This window comes from Brachyhypopomus gauderio, unplaced genomic scaffold (assembly GCF_052324685.1).
Source record: "Brachyhypopomus gauderio isolate BG-103 unplaced genomic scaffold, BGAUD_0.2 sc62, whole genome shotgun sequence".
Taxonomy (NCBI): domain Eukaryota; kingdom Metazoa; phylum Chordata; class Actinopteri; order Gymnotiformes; family Hypopomidae; genus Brachyhypopomus; species Brachyhypopomus gauderio.
The window spans coordinates 324,338-349,655 of NW_027506883.1; the positions used below are offsets into that span (position 1 = coordinate 324,338).

Here is a 25,318-nt window from a genome sequence, read left to right on the forward strand (position 1 = left end):
ACTGAGCACTTCATTCTTTATCTTAAGGATTCATTTTCTGCTTGTGCATGATTGATGAACCATTGGCGTGTGTAACTGGTTCTCTCCGTGCTGTTAATCACTTATGATATTATTTGAGTTGCAGATCCTTGTCAACTCAGCACTAACACTGACATAGTAGTAGCATGTTTGAGCTAGTAAGTGTTGCTGTGGTTTTTACAGTGTCACTGTAAGTTCACTAGAGGATGATCATCACAAATTGTGAATGGCTATCACTTGGCCATTAGCTGTAAGAAACACCCACAAGGTGGTTCTAATGATGTAACTGTATACAGTAAATATGTCTGTTGTATAGTGTAGTTTTTGTGTGTTTTGGAAACAGTATACTGACAAGGAACAATGGTGGTTTTTGGTTGTATAAATACAATTCAATGCCACACATATCAAAGAGTTGAACATGAAGAAGCTTCAGTGTTTGCAAGTTCCAGTAAAAGAAAATCCTTGTAAAATTCTCAAATTTCTGAAACTTCTAGAAGATAAGTAACCCTAATCTGGTCAGGAAACGTTGAGAGCTTTCATAGAAAAATGTAGAGAATGTACAACACATACGGTCAGTTAATTTCTACAGAAGGCATATTGTAGGGTGCTTGATTTGAGCAATTTTTAATAGAATACCAATCAAAGCATTTTCCAGGAAAATTCCAGGGTGATTTTGCTGAAGGGCGTATAAGTTCAGCACCACACATGTTCCTCGATAAAGGAGAGCTGAGAAGGGAAACTGGCAACATGCCACATGCTCTGTGGGGGTTTGCACTACAGTCTTCTGGAAGTAATCGTTTACTAGCACTGAGAGTCATTATTTCTGCTATCCCAGCACCTCACAGTGGTTGACCATTAACAAGAAACACCAAGAGGAGTCTGTACTCTGGGTCAGCAGGTCATCATCGCTGTTCAGTAATCCGGGGGCGGGTACAAAGCTCACCAGCGGGTTGCCATCAGACCAGCGGAAATCCCCCTCAATGGTCCTGTCGTTGAGGCCGGTCCACTGGTACTCCCTGTATTTATCTGTGGAAGGAAACCTGGGTGTGAATGCAGTGCAGCAAATGCCTGATTAGCATCACATAAGCAGCCAAGACGCAGGGCAGATTCCAGCTCAGGGGGGCTTTACACGAGCCAGTGTGGGGGTAACAATATTAGTGTTGATCCTCACGGCTCTTTATAACACTTTTAATATATAAAGGCAGATGAGACTAAATTAATCAAATCTAATAGATAATCAATGCAAAGTTACAATACACAATGCAAAACAATGTTTGTTTCCTTTTTATTTTTAATTTCTTTTAATATTTTATTTTTGTCTTCTTATCTTTGTTTCCTTTTAATGTTTCTTTTTAATTTATTCTGTAAAACACTAAGTTGCATGTATGTATGAAAGGTGCTATACAAATAAAGATTATTCTTTAGTATTATTATTATAACGAAGATCAGTACAGTTGTTCTTTACACCACCTCGTAAATGATTTAAGTTTAAAAAGTCCCATTGCTAGCTACACCCAGCACCATACAGACGTGCTGTGGGTCGCTGCTGAGGCCACGTTTCACGCTCATCTTACCGTTTGGGGAAGAAAAGAGAAGAAAATAGCACATCAATACAGCTCCCTCTAGGCCATTGTAGGAGAAATGTCTATTATATTCTAATTATATTAGAAGTCCCTAAAATCCTATTAGAAATGATAATGTTGTATATACATTACAAAGCAAGTGCCATTACACATCATTTTCAAAGGCACTATTTCACGGTCTTTGCCTAATAGAGATTCTGACATCCTTACCTGTCCTTATCTCCACTAGTCTCAGTTTCTAGGTCAAAGAATGTCTGCAGCACAGTGGTGCACACAGACACGTGCACACACACATCACCCACCTGGGACATTCAGCCAGTACCTGGGCTTTCTCTCCTTACTGAATGTTGCTGCATGTTTCGATTTGTAAATGAGCAAAAATTGCCCAGTAAAAGTCAGTCATGAGAATGTGTGGGTGCTATGGATTCGTAATATTTCATTGTGAAATGACATGATAACTGCATTTGTGGTTGCTCAGTTAAACGCCAGGTCACTGAAACACCTGTCTGCTCAACCTCTCGTGATATATTGCTCTGTTCCACAAGTCCTAGACCGAACAGTTTGCACTTTATGCACTTTCATGTTTTCTTCACTGCGTATATGCGTATGTCTCTGTAATGGACTCTAGTCTGACCTTTATTGTTGATCTGTGTACTGTTCTGTTGCACTGACATCATCACCTAAAACACCAAATACCAAACACAACCTGTTTGGATCAGGTGCACAGGGCAGCGTCCGAGCACACCTGTCCAAACGTACCGTTGATGAACTGCTGCTCCTCGGGGGACATGACGGAGACCAGGTGAGCTGCAGACATGCGGCAATACTGCTCAGCTGCCTCCCAGCTCTGGCGCTTTGAGAAGTGCTTGTAACAGTTTCCCTGGAACTTCTCCCAGCCTGGTTCACACTCCTCCAGATCTGGGGTGGGCGACACGTACAGAGACACTCGTTAACATTACAGGTCAGGGTCCCAAACCTCACACATGTTTGGAACACGATCAATTTCGATTTTGGATCACCTGTTGGGCCATAAAATCTGGGCTTTAAAACAACACTTATTGAATCATAGGCAGCTTACCGGTTTGGCAGAATTCTCCTCCATAGGTTGGCAGGCAGAGGCATTTGACACCCAGTCTAGTGTCTATACAGGTGCCTCCGTTTGCACAAGGATTCTCCACACAGCTGTCTAAAACACACAGTACACCACCAGGGAACTGAGCAGTTGTGGCAGGAATACACGCAAAGCTGAGGCTCCACTTGCTTAACTTAAAATACTTGCGCTAAATTAAAGTGCAGAGGAGCTTATGACATAACAAAGTGATACCGGTGTCTGACCACTAGATGGAGCCATTATACAGAAGAGGGATCCGTTTTGGAACTATAGAACTGTAATATTAGGATTGCAGCATGCCATTGCAGTGACATTATGGACAGTGGTTATTCATCAGCAGTGAAGACAACGTGTTTCTGTAGCTCTAATGGACAAAATATATTTTTTAACTAAGGAATAAGGTAGGGTTACTTTGTAAAACTCCAGTGTAAATCAGTCTCTTTCATTAAACTGCTTGAACAGGTTCAGATGGTCTCAGACAATTTTAGGAGATCACACCACAGTATAATTTGCTTAAAGTAACAAATAGAAAACATTATGTAACACATAAAATAAATCATATATACAGAGAATATTCTGAAAGCACCAAAGATAAATTTAGTACAACAAAAATTTATTTGAATTAAATTATGCCATGCCAGAAAATAACATTCCTAAAGAATTACTTTTAACTATTGATACCTGAGATGCCGGTTCTGATTTTCAGCGGCTGGGCGGCGGGGGTGGGCGGGCATTTCAGAGGCTGTGCTGGGATGGACACTTCATTCTCATCCTGTCCGTTCTGAGGACTGGCCGTTGTCAGACGGAAGTCGTCGTCTTCTGCGTTATCTTTTGCCACAGTAGTGAAGTTGCCGTTACTCCCCACCAGCTCTGCAGACGGAGCCGTGGTGGAATTTGATTCAGTTGAGGAGTTCGGGCCTTCAGTGGTCAGCACGTCATCTCCACTGACCTCCACATCTGCCCTGACCTCCTGTGGTGGGGTGGGAGATGTTGGAGAGTGTGAGCTGGGTGTGAGGGTACTCCCTGAGAGCAGAGTGACTTCAACTATGGAAAGAGTGATGTTGAAGTCACTCTGAGTGTTATTAATATCGGTTGTGTTCAGAATCAGCAGCTCTGTGGAACTGAGGGGTAAGGTGGAGGTGGTGGGGGCAGGCGGGAGGTCACGGTTCTCCGTGACTGAAGATCTCCTTTCAGACGCCTCCAGCTCTCCTGAAAAGTCTCCCTCAGGGCTGCTGACATTTCCACTGGAAACCGCTTCAGTCTCGCTGGACAGAGTTGTCATGGCGGTGGGGACATCGGGTGCATGTCTGAGCCCCGTCTGCTCCTCCTGCTCCACCTCTTCCTCCACAACGGTGTAGCTGGACATGGTGCTGCGCTCTGGAAGAGAGCCTGGCACCTTGTGAGGGGAACTTGCTTCCACCTCCACCGCCTTCTGAGTACTGGATGTGCCCAGGAGGTGGGGCACAGGTGTGGTCAGGAGTTGGGGCACAGGTGTGGTTATGAGGTGGGGCACAGGTGTGGTCAGGAGGTGGGGCACAGGTGTGGTCAGGACGGTCACTACGAGGTTACCACCATGTTCTCCAGAAACATTCATGACCTCTGGACCAATAGATACTAGACGTTCTCCATGAAATAGAGGGGTTATAGTTACAGTTGAACCACGATCACGTTTCCAACCCTCTGACGTGAGAGGCAGCACTGTGGTTGTGTCTGAAATACGTTCCTCGTCCTGCCCGGCTCCCTCCACAGCACCAGAACCGTCTGTCCAGCCAGACTCCTCATGACTGGGCTCTGATCCTGTTACAAATGTAAATAAATGTTTATTTATTATTTTAAATCAACTCAAGTGGCATCATTTACGTTAATTGGTTTCAACTGTACAAAGAATAAATTCAAACATCATTTTGAATACTGTGACGGGCAGGGTGAGCAACTAAAAAGGAAGCGATCACGCCAAGTCTCAGGAAAAGAGGATGGTTTAATAGAAAGTGCGCAAACCAAAAACCCATGACATTGTTCCAGATGAAGGAAATAATAACCAGCAGTCAACTGGTACAAAGACAAGACATATATAGACAAACAAACGACCCTCAGGTGAAACGGATCACGGGTCCCGCCCACCTGAGGGACGAACATCACGTGACCAAAACAGGCCGCTGTAAACGGGGGCGACTGGCAGGGGGCCCCCCCACAACGTGACAAATACCAAATTTTTGAATTTAGAACTACAAATTTTCAACTCATATGATTAAACTGTTGCAAGTTTCAATTAATTTATCATTATGCAATATTTCATTTAACATTTCTACTGTTAGCAAACTGAAAAGGGCAAACTGAAAGCTTACTCAGTGTAGGCTGAACGAGATCTGTCAGTGAAGAACTCTGGGTGCTGCCTCCGTATGACGAATACTCATTTGAATCTTCTAGAGTCAGGAAGACACGGGGTCCAGGGTCTTCTGTAGATGGTGAGGTCATTACCTCTCCTGATCCCTCCGAGGTTCCTGAAGAAGTGTCCTGAGCCACAGTGTGCAGACGATCTTCTGATACCAATGGCACCGTGGTGTTGTCTGCATGTATTTCCTCTGCGATCTCAAATTCATCCCCATGAATTCCATCTTCATCGTCTAGGTTGGTGTCAGGCATAGGTTGGAAGTGTTTGGATCCCCCGACCTCGTGAACCTCAGATGATGTCTCCCAGACGTCCATTTTAGGTGCTGCTTTGACCACCTCGTGCGTCTCATATTCCACTCGCTCTCCTGGTTCCAGGTTGGTGTCTGGCATAGGCTGATAGTGTTTATGGTTGTGACTCCGGTTTTCATAACGTGCTGTGCCATTTTCTGCACTTGGGTCTTCCAGCTGGACACTCTGCTCGCGACTGGCCTCCAGATGGACCTTGGACATCGAGACAGCGAGACTAGTGAACACTTCTTTCCATGTGCTCTGAGTTGACTCAGGTTCCCACCCGTATCTTCCTGTGGCGGTGAGAACTTCCCCATTTCTGATGGTGGTGTGAACGTCTCCATGTGGGGATGGTGTGGAGTCGCGCTCCTCTGGCTCCACACGGGTCTGTTCGCTGGAGATCGGCAAGATCTCTATAGTCCCCTGTGCCTCGTTCTCCGTGCGCTGAGTCACATGACCCAGACTGAACTCCTCCCGAGGCTCAGCTAAGGTCACGATGCCCCGCCTCCTGACCTTATCTTGCTCTGTGGGCAAGTCACCAACCGGAGGCACTGTTTGATAACTGAGGTTTCCTGTGGACAAAAAAATTCAAACGGCAAAAACTGCTGGTCATCATTAATTGCAATGAGTATGATTATCCATCACACCCCCACCCCGCCCAACGGACGGTGGTTACCCCGGAAGCAGTAGGCGTCATGACGACTGTGAGGCTCGGGGAAGCCCGTCTGGTTGCTGTAGCGATACACCGTCTTGACGCCAGGCTCCGAGCCCCCACAGCGCTCCCTCGGCCTCACGATGGGATAGCGCACGCTGCCATCGGAGAGCCAGCCAGGACTGCAGTGGTTCAGACCGTCGTTCCACGCAGCGTAGAGCTGGCCAGTGGTGGCCAACACCGCCCCCTGCTGCTCACAGTAGGTCTTCGCCTCAGCCAGGGTGAATCTCTGGGGCCTGGAGCCATGGAAGACCTCGCCTGAGTCCAAGAATTGATCTCGAATCAGGTAGGTACAAATGCCATGATTGTTGTTGCTATTTAGACGGTCGTTAAGTAGCACTGCCTACCATGAATATTCTCTACATAACAATATACATCAAAAAGCTCATCTGGATCCATGTTGCCGTAGTTTCGAACCCCTGGTAAGCCATCCATGTCTCCAAAACAGCCCTCACGTGGCATCTGGATAGGGTACCTGAAATGTGCATTATTTATTACAATCATTTAAACCTAAATGCTACATTATCATTTGAACATTTCTCCAGAAAACACTTCAACGTTTATAAACATACATACAAATCAGCTCATTGTTAAAACAGCTAGAAGCTCTTCATCATCATCATCATCATCATCATCACCCCCTTCATCACTTGTGTTTAACGGGCATGTCTAGTAAGAATGGGATTTAGGATGAAGATAGTAATCCAGTAATCCACACACCTGACAGAGCCATCATCTAGCCATCCAGCGTCACACTGCTCATAGCCACTGTAGTACGCAGCCAGCAGCTGCTCTGGAGAGGCAATCTGAGCCCCGATGTCCTCACACGCATCTTTGGCCTCCTCAAACGTGAACGCATAGCGGCTGGAGGCGTGTCGGTAGTGGAACACCACACCTGAGGAGATTCAGCACATCAGTACACCCGTCTGCGATGGTTAAGATACCACGTGGACTCATAACTACTTTTAACCATATAACAACTTATCGCAACAGCAGTGAAACGTGATATTACAGCAGTGAAACGTGTGATATTACAGCAATGAAACGTGTGATATTACAGCAGTGAAACATGTGGTATTACAGCAGTGAAACGTGTGATATTACAGCAGTGAAACATGTTATATTACAGCAATGAAACATGTTATATTACAGCAGTGAAACGTGATATTACAGCAATGAAACGTGTGATATTACAGCAGTGAAACGTGTGATATTACAGCAGTGAAACGTGTGATATTACAGCAGTGAAACGTGTGATATTACAGCAGTGAAACGTGTTATATTACAGCAGTGAAACGTGTGATATTACAGCAGTGAAACGTGTGATATTACAGCAGTGAAACGTGTGATATTACAGCAATGAAACGTGTGATATTACAGCAGTGAAACGTGTGATATTACAGCAGTGAAACGTGTGATATTACAGCAGTGAAACGTGTTATTCTATTACTAGGCACTACAGATCACCACATACGTTACTGATTTTCACACAGGTAATCATATCCATAAAATTATGGCTGATAATAGGACGAGGACCTTTGACTTTGATTTGCACCAGAGCGCTAGCGTCCTCCAGGCCTTTCTGGACCTCACAGCGGTAGAATCCCGTGTCGTTGTGCCGCAGGCCGTCCAGCTGGAGAGTGAGGTCATCTGAGGAGGAGGCGTAATTGGGCAGTGAGGCGCGGCCCTTATAAATCTCGCTGACCTTCATCCTATCTCCTCGGGCCACCAGGATCTCGGTCTCGTGGCCCGAGGAGAGCCTGCTCCACTTCACGCGTGGCGAGACGATTATGCTGTGCTGCTCCGGATACACGAAGCACGGCAGAGTGAGGGAGCCGCCCAGCAGAGCAGACGCACCGGCGCCGGAGGGTATGGAGACCCGGAAGTGGCCCGTTTCATCTGAGGAAAGAACGTAACACAGCTCAGAGCATGACACGATCTGAGTGGAGGGGGTTGGGCCTTACATGACATCACTTCCTAGGAACATTCGTCTTACTGGTGGACAAAAACTGACAAAATGTTCATTTTTGCTGACACTTCAAACTTGAAGCCTGAGGTACCGTAAGAGTTCCTGTCCTGAAAATAACCGGCTGACAGATTAAACTTAAAAGTTAAAAGACAGACATAAAAGTTATGTCCTTGGGCTCCTCACCTTCATACAGGAGGAGACCTAAACTTATAGAACAGTGTCTGGGAAAGTGCAGCAGTAACAATACCGATCAGCCCTGCGTATCAGGTCTCATTAATCATGGCCAGTGTCAGTAGTGGAGGTGACACACCTGGTGCTGGTCTGGGGACAGCAGAGGACGGCAGCACAAAGAGACAGATGGCACACAGCAGTAGAGGCAGGAACATCACTGGACTGAGGACAGAATCAGGTTGGGGGACGCAGGAGGACACAACAGAAAGGCTGAAATCAACCATTTTGACAGGCAGTGTAAGGTCAGGTTACTTAATGTAAAAGGCAAATATTTCTGAAATGCGGGTAAACAAAAAATGAAGGGCGCAAACACCTGCAGAAAACATCATTATAACATAACATGTCCAATATTTTATACTGAGACAAAAGAGGCAAATATTAATTTGTTGATTTATCTGCTTGTATCCTGTCCAGTGTGGGTGTAGTTGGTGTAATCTACAGTGTATTCACTAAAGACTGCCTGGGGAGAAAAAGTAAGAATGAAAGACTGAGAGAGTGAGAAAGTGAGGGAAAATGGGAGAGAAAGAATGCTAAATGTGTGTTTGTCCGTTTGATGTTGCCAGATTGTAGAAAATCATGATCTTCAGCTTCCTTCAGAGCACATTAGATTATCAAACTTAGCTGAATATTCATGTAATCCAGATCTGGTAAGAGATGTGGACGTGAGAGGAGATGTGTAAAACTAATCAGAAAGAGCAAGTAGACTACAGCTAAGGAAGTAATGAACCAGGTTCAAGGGTGTGAATTTGCTTTGATTTAGCAACTCTGCAAAGTCCAATATTGTTTTTATGGCACCAAATCTTTATTTGTTTCGCATTTGCTGAACCTTAGCTGAGACGTCTCAGTGGCAAGTGATTTTATGTGTGGTTTCACATGCACATATGACTTTTGACTCAGCAGTCGAGGATTGCTGAATAGGGGATCTGGCAACCTTGCAAGGCCCCCGGTTGGCTGGAGGGCTCAGGGGCTTTAGGAGATCTGGGGTGTGCTTAGAATTCTGATGATGAAACAGAGCAGCTCCTCTGTTCTTAACTTAATCACAAACACTGTACTCAGACTTCTGTTTTCTCTGCTTTTGCCCTGCTCATAAATGCACTTCATATAATTCACATTGAACTGGGGAGGAGGAGGGGGGGGTGATCAGATATTAATAAAAGAAAGGACCACCTGCAAGACACACTGCACTGTCCTTTGTGAGGTCTGAATTAACAGCAGAAGGAAAGAGCTTAAAAAGCAGTTCAGACAATAGTGGACAGTCCAACACTAGTAGACAGTGGTGGACAGTAAAACACTGGTAGACAGTGGTGGACAGTAAAACACTGGTAGACAGTGGTGGACAGTAAAACACTGGTAGACAGTGGTGGACAATAAAACACTGGTAGACAGTGGTGGACAGTAAAACACTGGTAGACAGTGGTGGACAGTCCAACACTAGTAGACAGTGGTGGACAGTAAAACACTGGTAGACAGTGGTGGACAGTCCAACACTGGTAGACAATGGTGGACAGTCCAACACTGGTAGACAGTGGTGGACAGTAAAACACTGGTAGACAGTGGTGGACAGTAAAACACTGGTAGACAGTGGTGGACAGTCCAACACTGGTAGACAGTGGTGGACAGTAAAACACTGGTAGACAGTGGTGGACAGTAAAACACTGGTAGACAGTGGTGGACAGTCCAACACTAGTAGACAGTGGTGGACAGTAAAACACTGGTAGACAGTGGTGGACAGTCCAACACTGGTAGACAGTGGTGGAGAGTAAAACACTGGTAGACAGTGGTGGACAGTAAAACACTGGTAGACAGTGGTGGACAGTCCAACACTGGTAGACAGTGGTGGACAGTAAAACACTGGTAGACAGTGGTGGACAGTAAAACACTGGTAGACAGTGGTGGACAGTCCAACACTGGTAGACAGTGGTGGACAGTAAAACACTGGTAGACAGTGGTGGACAGTAAAACACTGGTAGACAGTGGTGGACAGTCCAACACTAGTAGACAGTGGTGGACAGTAAAACACTGGTAGACAGTGGTGGACAGTCCAACACTGGTAGACAGTGGTGGAGAGTAAAACACTGGTAGACAGTGGTGGAGAGTAAAACACTGGTAGACAGTGGTGGAGAGTAAAACACTGGTAGACAGTGGTGGACAGTCCAACACTGGTAGACAGTGGTGGACAGTAAAACACTGGTAGACAGTGGTGGAGAGTCCAACACTGGTAGACAGTGGTGGACAGTAAAACACTGGTAGACAGTGGTGGACAGTCCAACACTGGTAGACAGTGGTGGACAGTAAAACACTGGTAGACAGTGGTGGACAGTAAAACACTGGTAGACAGTGGTGGACAGTCCAACACTGGTAGACAGTGGTGGACAGTAAAACACTGGTAGACTTCCCAGATGTGTTTGTTCTGTAATTAATTTTGTCAGGTAGATAACATGGAGATGCATATTAGTACTAGAAAATTACTAAAATTGGCCATGAATTGCCTGAAATAAATAGGTCAGTTAATTTAGGGTTACACACATTTAATTAACTCAATTACCTAGACTGAGGCTGAAGATTGCCATATAGTGCAATTAAAGTCTCTCTCACAGGGAGAGAAAAAAGACAGACCTAAGAGCTAACTAGATGTGAAATTAAAAGCTTCACTGAAAGGAAATCCACTAGTCTGGCATATCACAGTGCAGCAGACACAGAGACTGAAGGCAAATTTACTTAGACAACAGGAATTTTAATGAGTCAGACAGGAACCTGCATAGATTTACAGGGAGGCCTCAGCAAATAAATTTGTGAGTGCATCATGCTCTTGGGTTGGTGTTAACATCACAACATTGGAATACAACCCAAACTACGCTTGGGTAGCTCATTAAAATTAAATAGGCCTTCCCTACTGAATAAATATTTAAAGAAGGCCGATGAACTGGCCTGAGTAACCACTTAAGCACTTGACCTTGCTGGCTACCTGCTTTAAATTGTCCAGAGACCATAAAGAGGCAATTTAGAAGAAAATAAAAAGGGAATCACAGTAGCATTCTTCACAGCCAAAACGCTGGTGTTATAAGAAGAGAGGGTTCTTTTTAACCACAAATTCTTAACGTTACAGTGACGTTTTTGCTTTGAATCACAGTGTAGGACTTCACCACAGATGTGAGCCATTATGATTTTAGGTCCAGGGATCCAAGAGCAGTGGTTCACTGCATGGAGGCAGGAGGAACACACTCCGTGGACGTGGGAGGCTCCGGCACAGAAGAGCACCCGGCCATCCTGGTGCTCCTGACAAAGACGTGGACCAGCGCGGACATGGCAGTGGGCGAGAGGAACACAGGGAGGATTCTGGGAACATTGCAGACAGACATTAACTACATGAAAAGGGAGAAAGTGCTGCGCCTAGCAGAAAATCACTGGGTGTGTCCTGGACATCCTCGCCAGGGTGAATCTTGGACTTAATGCCTGGCTTAGGAGGAAATTAGAGAGGCGCTCGTAATTTTCTGTGGCAATTTCCAGAAAGCCTCTGAGAAACTGGAGGGAGCCTAAATGGAAGGAGAACCAGCAGGGAGCACCTAAACTCACAATCAGGCTGCCAGCTCTCCACCCAGGCTACCTCCATTCCTCTCCTCAGGAAGCCGCTGCCTCCTCTGTCTCTCCTCTCGTCTGTCTAGCACTTATAAGACAGTCTGGTTGTTAATTGCTAATGACAGTATCAGGGCAGTCAGCTTTGCTCCACATGTCCTCTGAACATCACTCTTCTCCAGTGATCTAAGCACATGGCCTACAGCCATGACCACATTTCCACAGTCCAGAGGAAAAAGACCACGCCGAGACCAAATTCAGGAGTGCTTAGTCAGGCGTCATCATGGCCTCTGTCTGGAATACAGACTGGGGAGGGGCCAAACCTGGGGAGGGGCCAGGCCTGAGGAGGGGCCAGACCTGGGGAGGGGCCGGGCCTGGGGAGGGGCCAGACCTGAGGAGGGGCCAGACCTGAGGAGGGGCCAGACCTGGGGAGGGGCCGGGCCTGGGGAGGGGCCGGGCCTGGGGAGGGGCCGGGCCTGGGGAGGGGCCAGACCTGGGGAGGGGCCGGGCCTGGGGAGGGGCCAGACCTGGGGAGGGGCCGGGCCTGGGGAGGGGCCGGGCCTGGGGAGGGGCCGGGCCTGGGGAGGGGCCGGGATGGATGAATGGAATAAGCATGAGAAGGAAAAGAATAAATTGGCACTGCCACTGAAACAAAGGCGGTGCAGGGAGTTATTACACCAGAGTCCTGCACCGCCCCACCAGGTCACGTGACAGCGCTCACCAGCCTTATTTATTTATAAACCAGACTCATATGCCAACTGTAATATTATGGCTAGCTCTTTTTCTCTCTTTGGGCAGATGAGAAGGAGGTTGTCTAAACGGCGGCCCATGGCTTCACCAACACGCCATTATCACCGTGGAATGCAGCTTCACCAACACACCATTATCACCGTGGAATGCAGCTTTGCCTTCTGCTTTTCTTGTGGCACCAGCCTGACCATGGTGGCTCCGCCCCCACTTCACAAAAGCCCCACCCACTCCCTTCAAACCTCTGCGGGGCAAGCGACACCTGGTCAGAGGTCATGGTATACGAAAGACGTGTACGTGTACAAGATTCGTTTAATTGTCTGCGTCAGCACACGATGGTTGAACAAGGCTGCCGCTCTGACTGAAGTGTTTAGACAATCACACGCACGCAACACAGAAATGACTGACACACCTAATGTGTGCATTTCCCAGGGAGGGTTAGACTTGAACCAGAAGAGATATGCCAAATATCAAGAAATATCACGTTATTCTTCAGTAAAGATACCTCAAATACCAGTCAGAAGTTCTCAATGCGCAACATCAACCGAATGAACACAAGGTCGTACACATTCAAGCGCCTTCTTCCACAAGCAGCACCGATCAGATATGCACCGTGTCCTCAGTGCAGGTGATGTCAGGTTTCATCACAGATTACCCAGGTGTGCTCATATTGAGAGTGAGTGAGGATGAAGGTGTTAAAGACGACTGTAGGTAGCAACTGTTCTCTCTCCATCATCTGGACAGATTGTGCGGTGCCAGAAACATGGCAGCCACCAATAAATCGCAATTGTGTTTATCTCAGTTTGAACGATTCCACTGGATATATCTTTGCCTAACACTAACAGGTAAGAATGAATCACCTCCATCACACACACACACACACACACACACACACACACACACACACACACACACACACACTTTCCATCCTACTGTGCATCTGTCTGTTTCTCTCTCTTTTTAAGTTCCAGTCTGCCACCAACCCTCACCTGTCGCCCAGGTGAATAGCTGTAGAATTCATTCATCCTCTGAAATGTGCAGTATACCCTGCACAATAGAGCAAGACTTTTATGTCTCAGGATTGGTGTTGATGTGAACAAAGTGCTTTTGTAATTCAGAAGGATGACCTAAGATTGTGCGTGGCCATTCTTCAGAGCGGTCTCCTTCAGTGAGGATCCAGCGTGCAGAACACACACCCTTTGTATCCTAAGCAACACTATGGTTGTAAGCCTGCATGCTACATCTTTATGTGGAGAAAGATTTTACTAAAATCTGTAGGACCTCTCAGGTTTCAGCAACAGATAATGCATTAAATGAATGTATCACTCAAGTAAATATTATTACACATGTAACAATGATAGTCAATAACATCATTGAGAATCATAACCATGCAAACCATTATGATACAGTCATATGTGGGCAGTCATGGCCTGGTGGAACCCATGGACTGGATTCGATTCCCAGACTTGAGACCATGACTGAGGTGCCCCTGAGCAAGGCCCTTAACCCTCAATTGCTCACGTATAAAAATGTAAGTTTCTCTGGATAAGGGCGTCTGCCAAATGCCATAAATGTAAATATAAAATGATACAAATGAACAGTACTTGTAGATTATACCTGTAATAGACTCCTACACAAAAACGTTGTTTATGATGTGAAATTGCTGAGGAAGATTAGTCTGACTGCAGACGGTTTCAGACAGCTGTAGAGAGCTGGGAAGTGTCTATAAAGAAATGGTTCCATCCTAAAATAAGAACAGGTGGCTTCTCTTACAAAAGACTCTTCAACACACTGAGCTAGACTGACAAGCTCATTTACTCATCATAAATTAAATGATTCAGAATTCAGTGATATTTTAATCAACATATACATACGTGTATTAGATATATAATTGAGCGAAGAACCAGCGAAGAAACCAACTGAAAGTTTGAGAACGTCAAAATTCCAGGTGTAATTTTTACCGTAATTACAATGACACACAACTTAAATCTTAAACTAACCCGATTACCAAAACAATTAAAAAACTAAAAACTGAGCAATAATAACAAGCTAATAGATAAGGTGCATTACTGTGTACAAGACTATCGCACTAGCAACGTAGCTTTCTCATGTAAAATATCACCGTTTAACAGGACATAGCTTACATAGACATAGCTTAGATATAGATATAAACATCTAGTATAAACCCACACCAGCTTTCAACCAAGTAGCATTAAAACTTTATGCATAAGTCCTCATTTTGTGCATGAATATTTGGAATCGAGATTTGATAAAGAAAGGTCCAATGATACGTACCGTATCCTCAGACAGCACTTCTCATGGACGTGAACTCTCAGAGCTTTGAAAAGTCCTTCAGGTAGTCTGATGTTTTAGTCTTGTACCAAGTGTGAACCGGTACAGATGACAAGTTCGTGCCCAGAGCGGAGAAAAGGGGGAAGTGAGAGAGATGTGGAGGGCGAGGTGGAAGAGAAAGAGCACAGGGGTGTTGAACAACCTCCTCTGTTTCACCAACAGGACGCAGTGCCTTTTTTGTCCTGGGGGGTGAGGATAAAGTAGGATGAGGATGGGTCCGTCATGGATTGGTCAGATAGATGTTAATGGACCACAGCAAGAGCACTGGTCCTTAATCGATGCTCCAAGACTGTGGCTCAAGAGATGAAAAACGTTATATGAATAAAACCAAATATTAAGAATGAGCATCCTTAATTAACCTGAGGCACGCGGAAGATCCGCCGTTACATGCGCCACGAGGAATGACAAAATAAGCGAAGAAATAAACCAAAATGTTTTGTTTTCTGAATAATATAAACATATATTGCCAGTGGAGAAAGTGTGAAGGCTTCGTTTGGCGCACGCGTCGGTCTTAAAATGTATCGTCGGTCGTATAAAATGTAAGGAAGGTTAAATGGCACCGCATAAACAAACAAACAAACGAACATGATATCCTTTGTATTCTCATAAATATGAAAGAGATTTCTGGACTGCTCAAGATGTGTGGCTCTATAACATTATTATTATTTTATCACATTGTTTCGATAAAATTCACCATTCACATTTGAAACCTATTTTTAAATTCAAACCAATCATACATTTATACCAAATATATTATTCCATAAATCAATGGATTAACTAATCTTACAGTAAAAGGAGATGTTAACATGCAGATCATCTACAAGACACACACACACACACACACACACACACACACACCCTACACTCTTGTCAACCTGTGCAGTCCTGGTCCAGGTGCACCTGTTCAGTCAGCAGAAACAGCAAACCAACGGACTGTTGAAGCAGCGTTCTGCAGAGCAGTGATGTGTGTGTGCTTCACATCACATCCACGTAGCGGGAACTCCTTTGTGATTCAAGGCCTCAAACATTAACAGCATCTATTTGTGATTCATGTCTGGACACTGAGGTACTGAGGTATCTAGCGGTGGACAAAGTGGAGGAGACAGCATGGTGAATCTGCCTCACTGCAGCTGGGATGAGCAACGGAGGAAGAAAACTGCTTTACATCCTTATTCCCACCGAGAGGCAGGCTGGGGTATCAAACACTGGGGGAGTTACACACACAGACACAGAACAAGTAGACTTGAATTGAATTCAAGTTGAGTTGAATTAACAGCACGTTAACACAGGACAGCAGCATCAGCTGAGACCTGACGCAGACTAACACCATCCAGAGTAAAAGTAAAAAAGGCCTATACAAAAAACAACAGAGGTAAATAAAAAGTAAAAAGTTAAAAACATTTGTTCTGAGTAGCTCTGTGTAATTCTTAATAACAGAATCTATTAGCACAGAAAATCATTAGGTACCATTTGTCTTTTAGTCCAGTTGAGGTGCATCATCAACACAACATAATTACCACCAACAATGTTAAAATATAACAGAATAAGAAATTATTCATTGATACACTCGAGCATGGGATGTGGATGAATGTGGATACAAACATGGCATGGGTAGTTTTGTTTTTTGTTTTTCCAGAATGGCAAAACAACAAATATTAGTAAAAATCACCAAGAGACTCACCAGGCAAGGTGCAAAAAAAAATCACCAGGAGAATCATAGGGCAAGTTATGAAACTTTTGAAATGGTGATAGAATCTTGGAAAAGCATTATAAAAAATGCATTTAACTTAGGGAAAAGTGACTTGGGAAACCGTTGCAAATCATAGAATGATACATTGTCTGTATTACCAAAATGAACTACCAACAGATAAATGAGAATGAGATGCCAATCCACTAGCTTGCTAAATCCTGCATTAAACTCCACATGCAAATTGGACAACTTGGTAAGTACTAACATTAACTATTTAAAGTAACCAGCTTGTGTTATGTGCAAGTCTTATCTCTTACATTTTGCATGACTCTGAATGCATGCATGTCGTTTCCAATAATTACATAAGGTAACAGTGTCCTTTCTATGTGAATATAACTACGTTAAGTTGATATAATCCACGTCTTTGTCATAGCAATAAATGTGCTTTATTTTAAAACACATGCGAGTGTTTTAAAAAAAGACACATCTAACCAGGACTGCAGCTAGGGACAGCTATCCAAACCACAACCAGGAAACTATGAACTCATATTGAAGAGCATCCAGTTTTAGCATTCCACGTCTCCAGTTCAGTCAGCAACTATACCATTCACAATAGCCCAACCATCCTTCCAACTAACCTTTACAATAACAAAATATGACAATCTGAAGAAAACCGATGAAAATATGAACCAATTATTTTCACAAGTAACTTACTATATGATAGAGAATTCACAACTAGGTGTTGAAAAAAAGTTTTACTTTTAAAGACCACGTTTATTGGCCACCATCTGAAGACCATACAATCTTTAACTAGCTGACTCAGGCTTCTTGATGGATTCCCAATATGCATGAGTCCAGCAACCATGCTAAAGGAGTTCTGTTACTCAAATATCATGAAAGGAAACCCTGATAAATGAAGCATATAACTCACCAGTTTGGCTCCATGGAATTAGTACGGGGTAATGTCGCATGAGTAGAATTTGAGAGCCGGCTTGTTGAAAAGATCTGTCCGCAATAATCTGGGAAGGTGGCGGTCACTCTGTTTTTATTTATTAATGCCGTGGAGCAGGATTTATGACATGAAAAACGATGACAATAACTGGGGGCATTCATGCTGCCACCTTGTTATCCATGACAAAGAGAAATAGAAAATTCTGTGGCTATTTTAAGTAGATCTTAACTTGAATAATTCATAAATCACCTCATAAAAACCGCAGTGGGCCATTAGCAGAGTTTATTCTTTAAACAGATAATCAGGAACATGAACACAGCAAGACCGTTCTAAAAGTCAGCGATAAAGTCTCATTAAATGTGCCCCCTTGTGGTATAGAAAAGTGTTCATGGATATATGAGGGACCATATGTATGATAAAAAAAAAAACAATGATTAAAAGAAACATTTGCTGGCATCTTTCAGGAAGGTGTCTATCTCTAGGACCCAGGGTTTGAGGGCAACGTCCTCTCCCACTCCACCTGCACTATCTTATAGAGCTCCATCGTGGCTTTTGCATCTTCAACTGATGAGTGGCCTTTCTTCTCCATCTGAGGAGAAAAGAATGGGTTGCAGTGAAAATGTTATATAAACACATATTATATATAAATCAATTATATAAATATAAGAGTAGCAATATACCAAGTTACCAGTCAAAAGTTTGGACACACCTAGTCTGTTTATTTTTATTATTTTCAACATAAAAAAACGGAGATGCCAAACCAATTAAAAAAACAAAGATATGCTCTAATAAACAGATATCAGCTAACTTAGATATTAGATTCTATAACTATAGTAACTGTCCTATATTTTGAGGATGTCTTTTCATGCTTTTGGTGTTCTGTTAACAAGCTGAAGCAGCACCTATGATACTTTTTCATCAGTCCTGAAGACATTCTTACATATGCAGAGTACTTGTAGAGTGAGGAACTAAAGTTCTGAAATAAAAGGGTGTATTTAAAGTGTTCTGCATGTATACGTGTTGAGAATGAGGTCATATATAAGATAACACCTTCCCGGAACTATATTTGTTTTATAAACAAATTAAGCATAATCCATTAGATTAAAATGCCTTTTTTTCTGTGAAGAACATCCATTTTGGTGTATCCAAATATTTGACTGGTAGTGCAATTATATTTCCGTAAATGTATACTATAGTCCAATAGAATTTTGTCTGTTTTTTTCACTTGGGACAGCACCTATCCTTCCTGAAAACAAACTACATTACCTTCAATTCATGCAGGCACATTCATGTGATTGATGTGAACATAACAATATCTACTATGAACCCTCAGACTTTCATGAATCCTGGACAGACCTGTATATCCTTGTTGAAGAGAATCTTTGTGAGCTTCTTCAGGGATGCAGTTTGATTCTCAGGCAGTCCAGCTTTCCGATTCAGGATCGGGATGCGTGAGGTGTCTCGTATAAGGAAGGCAGGATGGGAATAGTGCAAAACCTTCAAGTCATGATGGATGGCATGACCCACAATCACTTTCCCTGAGAGAATCTTTAAAATCTATGGGCAGAGGGATTTTGGGCATTATAATAACAGTTATATGGCAGTGAAGATAAAGTAGCATAAAAAATGCACAAACTTTGGTGGAAGATATAATAACACAACAACGGCACACTCCCTTACTTCTTTCTGGGCTTCTCTGAAGGGTGTGGCTTTGCGGAGATCTTTCCACCTCACCCCACTCCAGCGGGTGCGAAGATCTGTGACGGGGTTAACAGGCTTGATGAACTTGTCATAAATTACATCCCCGTCATAGGAGACTACGCTACAACGGGCAAGCTCACTGCATTGGCCTTTCGGTCCTGTGCCTACCATCTCACAGTCAATGGCTATATATTTCAGTGGGATGCCGGTACATGTTGCCACGCTGCTCAGTGCTGAAGAGAACTGTATTTGAGATTCAGAACTTGAAGGCACTGTGGATTCCTTGACAATCCCTGAAACAGAGTTTTCATGGTGTACTTGGGCAGAACTGGAGGGATTTGTGGATAATTCTGCCGGAGGGGTAGAGGATTGTGGGTACCTGGTACAAGAATCTTTGTTTTTCTTGTTTTTTCCTTGCCACGGTTTCTTTCTACATGTATGTTTTTCACAGTTATTTGCATTTTGCTTCTTTTTTAATAGCCCCCTCTTCTCCAGGACGCGTCTCCTCCTAACAAAGTTATTGTGTTTGGCATTACCTCTGTCATTTTTTTGGCACTCATCCTGACTGGGTACATCAAAGTTTAGGTTCAGTGTAATTCCTGACATAATGTGAGCAAGTGTACCTGAGAAATGAGTGCAAAGACATTAAAAGATGATCTTCAGATCTGGTTGTTAAAATTGTAGCACAATGATCCAACAGACAGAAGAATTATTAGGTTCAGAGGAACTAACTAAATATTCATGGGAGGTGGTTCCATGCATATCAAAGTGCTGGCCATCCTGAGAAGAAAAAGGGTACAATGTTGTTAATTTAGATTTTATTAGTTGTACTATTGTCATTTTAAATATACTCTATAGAAAAGTTTGAAAATCTAAACAATTTACAGTTATATGTAAGGGAATCACTGGAGTCCTCTTAAAAGCTAGTTTCACAGAGGTATTCAAAAACATCTTACAACCTATAATATGAATGTTCTGTCAAACTCGGCACATGAACTCTTAGCTACTAGCTAGCTAACATAACCTAGCTACGTAACGTTTTACACTTAGGCCAACAGTCAAAACTAGCTGGTTACCAAATGTTTATGAACAGTTTATGTGTTTAACATTTTTCCAGACAACCTCAGAATAGCCTTGATGTAAAGTGATATGTAACGTATGATTTAAAAGACAGCTCAACAGCAGAACTGCTAAGTTAGTTAACCTAGCTTTTAAGTTATATAGTAATCTAGCTATACAATTAGATGTGTTCGTTACTTTAACGACTTCGTTAGCTAGGCCGTTAGAACAGCTCGTCGTCATGGATACTGCGGGTTCCAAATAGGAACGATGGAGCGAGCTAACGAACTTTTACGTTCACATGGCAACCGAAACGATAGCTAGCTACCCTAGCGTTAGCCACGTCAGCTAGCAACGCTGCTTAATCAGCGGTGGCTGGCTAGCTGGACACGTAAACAGCATTTCTTTAGTGTGTGCTCATCGCTGACTAACCTCACTGCTTACCTCTCCTCCACGTTATCTTAAATTACAAGCGGTAAACATTAAAGTATGTAAAAAAACACATCCACGGCGATTAATTTCCAACGCGCGTGAGGCACGCGTGAATGCTGAACATGAGCTTCCGGGTTAAAGGGCAACTTCCCGCAGTATCTGAGCCGCTAGCTAACGTGTAGCCTAGCCTCCCCCCTATGGCCGTTTACCTAACGTTAGCTTAGCATGTTGCTACCTGGCGTTAGCTGGGTCAGTTCGCCTTGGCTCACGACACACGGGCGCTGGAAATATGTTTCTGGTCACGCTGTCTGAAGAGCAGCAGAGGGATTTGGCGGACAGGCTGGTCGGGGTCCTCTCCAGATATAGACACATATCTGACTCCTACATCATTGTAATTGTTCATTTATTGTCCCTCACACAAGTTTTATCAAACGTTTAATTCTCTCTAAATGAATGCCAGGTTGGCTGGCCAGCCTTTAAGAGTTAAGATACACTCACACTAAGTTACCAAGCTGTCCTTGTGTACATAGTGCCAGAGTGTTTGAAGTGGACCCTGGTACAGCTATGCTGTGTTGTAATGATTTCACAGGAGTTTTTCAGTGAGAATCTGTGGCAGACCCTCCCAGGGGGGTGGCAGACGGCCCTGTGTGACCTGTCGGCTCCTCAGATAGCAGACCTGCTGCTCGACAGGACCATGAAGAACAGGACGTAAGGGTTGAGTTCTCACCACCGACATCCTTATTCACAAACAGCTCTGGGTAAGATGTGGCTGTGCTTCATGATGTTTGGGGTATTTCTTTTTTCAGCTACCCCTCTGTCTGGCCTCTCTCCTTGCTTGCACTGCGAGCCACGTCTCATGCGCTGGTGTTTCCACGGATGCCCCCAGACCATTGTGCCCTGGGCACCGTGGGCCCAATGAAACCAGAGGAGTTCGGCTCAAACAGCTGTCAGAGTTCTCTGCTTGGTCACATTTTCCGCAAACACGTCAAGCCCAAGAAACAACATGAGATCCGCAAGCTCGGACTGGTGAGGATGTTGCCACAGCATGACAACAGAGTTAGTAAAAGCTGTAACGTCAGATTTTGTATATACTATAACCAGCAGGTGAGTTCCTATTTGTGTTTATTCATTACAGGATATACAAACTTTTAACTTGTTTATCATTTATTCACTTTTTTTCAGTTGGTTAAGCAGCTGTGTGATCAGACTAAGTGTAGCAGGGTGATTGATGTTGGATCTGGTCAGGTACGTTTAGTATTACATTTTAGTTTATGCAGAATCCTATCTTTGTGGTTCTGAGCTTATAAAAGTTTTTAACTGACAAACACTCTAACTCATCTCATGGTAGGGCCACTTGACCCGGTTCTTGTCCTTTGGCCTTGGTCTGGATGTTACTGGTATCGAGGCTGACCCGAACCTTGTTTCCATGGCTTCTAGATTTGATCAACAGCTCTTGTTGACACTGGCTAAAGAGAGAGAAAAGGTATTGTTCATGATTGTATTGTTTATTTATGGTTTATTCCATCATTCCTCAAAATTGGAGGAAAATGAATTCATTGTGATAAACAATGTTTAATTCTGTAAACAAACATCAACTGTCACTGATTTTCAGTGTTTTTACTTTTTCAGTCAGGCACCTCTCGGTTTCCTCACATTGAACCTGGTCCTGCACCTCAGCATGTAGTTGGCTGGGTCAGCCCCACAGCCACGTGGGAGGGTTTCCTTCAGCAGCTGGATAGGAGGGAGAATGACTGTGAGACTTACCCAAACACTTCAGGACCATGTCAAAAGAGACAGAGGGTTTTGGCTTCAGGCCAGGAATGTGAACCTGAAACAGGTCTTGCTCATGGAACTCAGCAGTTCTGCACAGAGGAACGCAACTTGGTGGCTGGTCCCACAGAGAGACCAAGCGCAGCTGTTCTACAGCAGTGCGACGCAGGAAACTCTCACTGTGTAGCTCAGTCAAACACAGAGACAACACAACACCTCCCTACTGCACTCGTTTCAAACCAGCCATATAAGGTGGATAATGGGAGCACCATGAATGAGTCACCAGTAGGTGCCAAGACCAGCAAGACAAGACAGACTTCAGCCACACATCCTGACATCTGTGTTGGTATAAAAGAAGTCAGCAGTTCTGATTTTGTCCTGACAGGGCTTCATGCTTGTGGAGATCTTAGTGTTACTCTCCTCCGCCATTTTGTTAATTGCCCCTACATTCAAGGAATCACCTCGGTAGCATGCTGCTATATGAAGATCACCACTGTGGAAAACCCCATGCCTCCTGGAGTTGTGTCACCTCCCCTGGTTGACAACCCAAAAGAGAAGTCACCATCACAGTATGGCTACCCAATGAGTACATGGGTGAGGGGGTTACCCGGACACCAGCTGTCCTATAAGGCGCGAGAAGGAGCGTGCCATGCCATTGAGGACTATCTTCATAGGCTGAGAGATGAGAGTGGGTTGCTGAAAACACACTGCTACAGAGCAGCACTGGAGAGCATCATCAGAGCCGAGAAACCTCACCTATGCAGAGCTGGCATCCAGACCATTAAAAAAGCCCATGAACTGCCATTTGCAGAGTCAGTATCATTATCACCATAATGTAACTATGCCTAGTTTACAAGATAAAGTCTTGATTTGGGTTCATTGCAATTTTTACTCTTACAGCGAGTCTTTAGTACTGAACCTGGTAAAATAGCCCAGTGTTTGTCATCCAGTTTCTTTGTGAGGCACCAGAACAGCCTCATTTTGTGTCTGATTGTGTAGGTATGGTCTGATTCTGCAGGTATGCTCGTCTGGGTCTGCCCAGAGTGGGCCTGCCAGCTGACCTGCCCTTTGACCCTGTTGGTGTGGAGGCCATGCTAAAGCAACAGAACAGGGTGGTAGTGTTCTTCAGCCTTGCGCTGCTGCTGGCTCCAGTAGTAGAGACCCTGGTGCTGCTGGACAGAATGCTGTTCCTGCAGGAGAGAGGTTAGTGGTCCACACTGCCAGTGTCATTCATAAGACAAATACTTTTAAAGCAGAGAAATTCAGAGAAAAGCAGTCATTTTCTGCAGTTTGGTGATTGCATTTCTTCCACTCCCAGTTTAATATTGGTATTTCCTTTAGTCTATATGTTGAATTTTATATGATCCAAATTCCAGATTTTTTTATTACCACAATGGTCCCCGAGATGAAGGTGGCTGATGCATGGTTGAGTCTGTTTTAAATAATATAATGCTGCCCTGATTCTTATTAACAGTTTGAACACAAGTGGACTACTCAGTGACATGTCATGTCTGTTCTATGCCAGCCACAGGATAAACTAACGTTTAAATATTCTGTCCTTAGGTTTTCAGAGCCAGTTGGTTCCTCTGTTTGATGCAGCTCTGTCGCCCAGAAACCTTGTGCTGGTGGCAGTGAAGTCAAAAGCAGATGAAGAGGCCCGTTAATGCAAAAAGTGTTCTGTAGTCCACAGACTTTGGATTTTAATTAGTTTTAAAAAGGTGCACGGATTGGCACCAATTAAAGCCTGCTAATTGCGTAGTGAGATTTGAATTTTTCAGTTTGTGCTATACCTTGGTGTACCTCTGAATTTAGCACAGATGTTTTAACTACACTTTTTACCTCTTAAATGCCAGTGGTTTGTTTCTCTGTGGCTGTTGTATGCATGATATGTAACCACAGTAAATAAGTTTGGCATGATTTATAGAAAACCTGGTGATATTTGAATTGGCATGTCTTTTACCCAGAAATTTACAAGTTAACAAAAAGGTGTAGTTTTACTCTGGAAGTTGAGTTTACAACTTAAATTTCAAATAATGAATCCGTCACACAGCTTCTCAAAAAGGCTGTGGTGTTCCAGAGGTGGTTTCATGTTAATGGTTGTGCAGTTGCTGGGAAGACAACTGAAGTATGGCCAGTTTACTGAAGTATGGCCAGTTTACTGAAGTATGGCCAGTTTACTGAAGTATGGCCAGTTTACTGAAGTATGGCCAGTTTACTGAAGTATGGCCAGTTTACTGAAGTATGGCCAGTTTACTGAAGGGACAAATTCCAACTGAACAGGACTTCAGTAAACAGTCTTCACCAAAACATCTGCAATATTAGTGATCGTGGGTGGGTTTCCCCAAACGTTCTTAGTGCCAAGTACTTCGTAACCTCGTATGAAACGTACGAGGTTAAGAAGTTTTTGGCGCCAAGAACGTTTCGGGAAACTCACCCCAGATCAGTATAAGAGGCTTTTAAAACGTGGCACTTGGATCCACTGTATTATATAAAAAATTAAAATAAAAAGCTTTGCTACTAGTACTGTCAATTCCAGGTTCAGAGATTAAAAATCCTCACCAGGATTTTGCTCAGGCTTCCTGGATTGTGTTGATTCCACTAATTTTACTTGGATTGCTAATTAGAAAATCTAGCAAGCTTGAGCAAAATCCTGGTGAGGACTTTAATTGCGGCACCTGGAATTGACAGCACTATTTGCTACACATTTAGGCAGGGCAATACACCCCTGCTCTCAGTTCA

General features: G+C 43.9%; 3 protein-coding genes across 9 annotated transcripts in view; 1 reads left to right on the forward strand and 2 right to left on the reverse strand.

Annotated features, from left to right (window-relative positions):
* bcan (brevican) overlaps positions 1 to 15,214 on the reverse strand; it is a 21,691-nt gene extending 6,477 nt beyond the window's left edge. Inside the window, exons 1-11 of the mRNA XM_076988466.1 lie at positions 14,919 to 15,214; positions 8,383 to 8,465; positions 7,640 to 8,002; positions 6,824 to 6,998; positions 6,451 to 6,578; positions 6,068 to 6,361; positions 5,058 to 5,963; positions 3,394 to 4,509; positions 2,680 to 2,787; positions 2,361 to 2,519; positions 962 to 1,044 (exon numbers count right to left, since the gene is read on the reverse strand). Of these exons, the coding sequence (XP_076844581.1) occupies positions 962 to 1,044; positions 2,361 to 2,519; positions 2,680 to 2,787; positions 3,394 to 4,509; positions 5,058 to 5,963; positions 6,068 to 6,361; positions 6,451 to 6,578; positions 6,824 to 6,998; positions 7,640 to 8,002; positions 8,383 to 8,458 (3,408 nt within the window). The 5' untranslated portion in view covers positions 8,459 to 8,465; positions 14,919 to 15,214. The remainder of the gene's footprint in view (positions 1 to 961; positions 1,045 to 2,360; positions 2,520 to 2,679; positions 2,788 to 3,393; positions 4,510 to 5,057; positions 5,964 to 6,067; positions 6,362 to 6,450; positions 6,579 to 6,823; positions 6,999 to 7,639; positions 8,003 to 8,382; positions 8,466 to 14,918) is intronic.
* Positions 15,215 to 17,884: 2,670 nt separating this feature from the next.
* isg20l2 (interferon stimulated exonuclease gene 20-like 2) lies at positions 17,885 to 20,936 on the reverse strand. Of its 6 annotated transcripts, XM_076988415.1 has the most exons (6): positions 20,822 to 20,936; positions 19,942 to 20,098; positions 19,698 to 19,826; positions 19,298 to 19,611; positions 18,974 to 19,174; positions 17,885 to 18,206 (listed from the first exon to the last, which is right to left on the reverse strand). In XM_076988415.1, exons 3-6 carry the CDS (start codon positions 19,777 to 19,779, stop codon positions 18,096 to 18,098), a joined length of 708 nt encoding a protein of 235 aa, XP_076844530.1. In that variant the 5' UTR covers positions 19,780 to 19,826; positions 19,942 to 20,098; positions 20,822 to 20,936; the 3' UTR covers positions 17,885 to 18,095. The 6 variants fall into 6 exon arrangements, with proteins under 6 accessions (XP_076844530.1, XP_076844528.1, XP_076844525.1 ...); XM_076988413.1 differs by having other exon boundaries at positions 19,298 to 19,826; XM_076988410.1 differs by having other exon boundaries at positions 19,298 to 20,098.
* On the forward strand, positions 20,935 to 24,337 carry mettl25b (methyltransferase like 25B). 2 transcript variants are annotated; one of them, XM_076988405.1, is made up of 8 exons: positions 20,935 to 21,200; positions 21,399 to 21,517; positions 21,616 to 21,835; positions 21,992 to 22,054; positions 22,158 to 22,292; positions 22,439 to 23,391; positions 23,598 to 23,782; positions 24,143 to 24,337. In XM_076988405.1, the coding sequence occupies exons 1-8, from the start codon at positions 21,099 to 21,101 to the stop codon at positions 24,241 to 24,243; spliced, it is 1,878 nt and encodes a 625-aa protein (XP_076844520.1). In that variant the 5' UTR covers positions 20,935 to 21,098; the 3' UTR covers positions 24,244 to 24,337. The 2 variants fall into 2 exon arrangements, with proteins under 2 accessions (XP_076844520.1, XP_076844521.1); XM_076988406.1 differs by lacking the exon at positions 24,143 to 24,337 and having other exon boundaries at positions 23,579 to 23,776.
* Positions 24,338 to 25,318: the final 981 nt, after the last annotated feature.

What these genes read in the sequence shown, in the direction of transcription:
- isg20l2 (XM_076988410.1), bottom strand. Translation starts at nt 19,924, where the DNA reads ATGTCAGGAATTACACTGAACCTAAACTTTGATGTACCCAGTCAGGAT. An exon ending in TCAGAGAAGCCCAGAAAGAA is followed by an intron (nt 19,175 to 19,297) that starts GTAAGGGAGTGT and finishes CTCTGCCCATAG; the next exon opens with ATTTTAAAGATTCTCTCAGG. An exon ending in TCTTCAACAAGGATATACAG is followed by an intron (nt 18,207 to 18,973) that starts GTCTGTCCAGGA and finishes TTTTCTCCTCAG; the next exon opens with ATGGAGAAGAAAGGCCACTC.
- mettl25b (XM_076988405.1), top strand. Translation starts at nt 21,099, where the DNA reads ATGTTTCTGGTCACGCTGTCTGAAGAGCAGCAGAGGGATTTGGCGGAC. An exon ending in CATGAACTGCCATTTGCAGA is followed by an intron (nt 23,392 to 23,597) that starts GTCAGTATCATT and finishes CTGATTCTGCAG; the next exon opens with GTATGCTCGTCTGGGTCTGC. An exon ending in GCTGTTCCTGCAGGAGAGAG is followed by an intron (nt 23,783 to 24,142) that starts GTTAGTGGTCCA and finishes TTCTGTCCTTAG; the next exon opens with GTTTTCAGAGCCAGTTGGTT.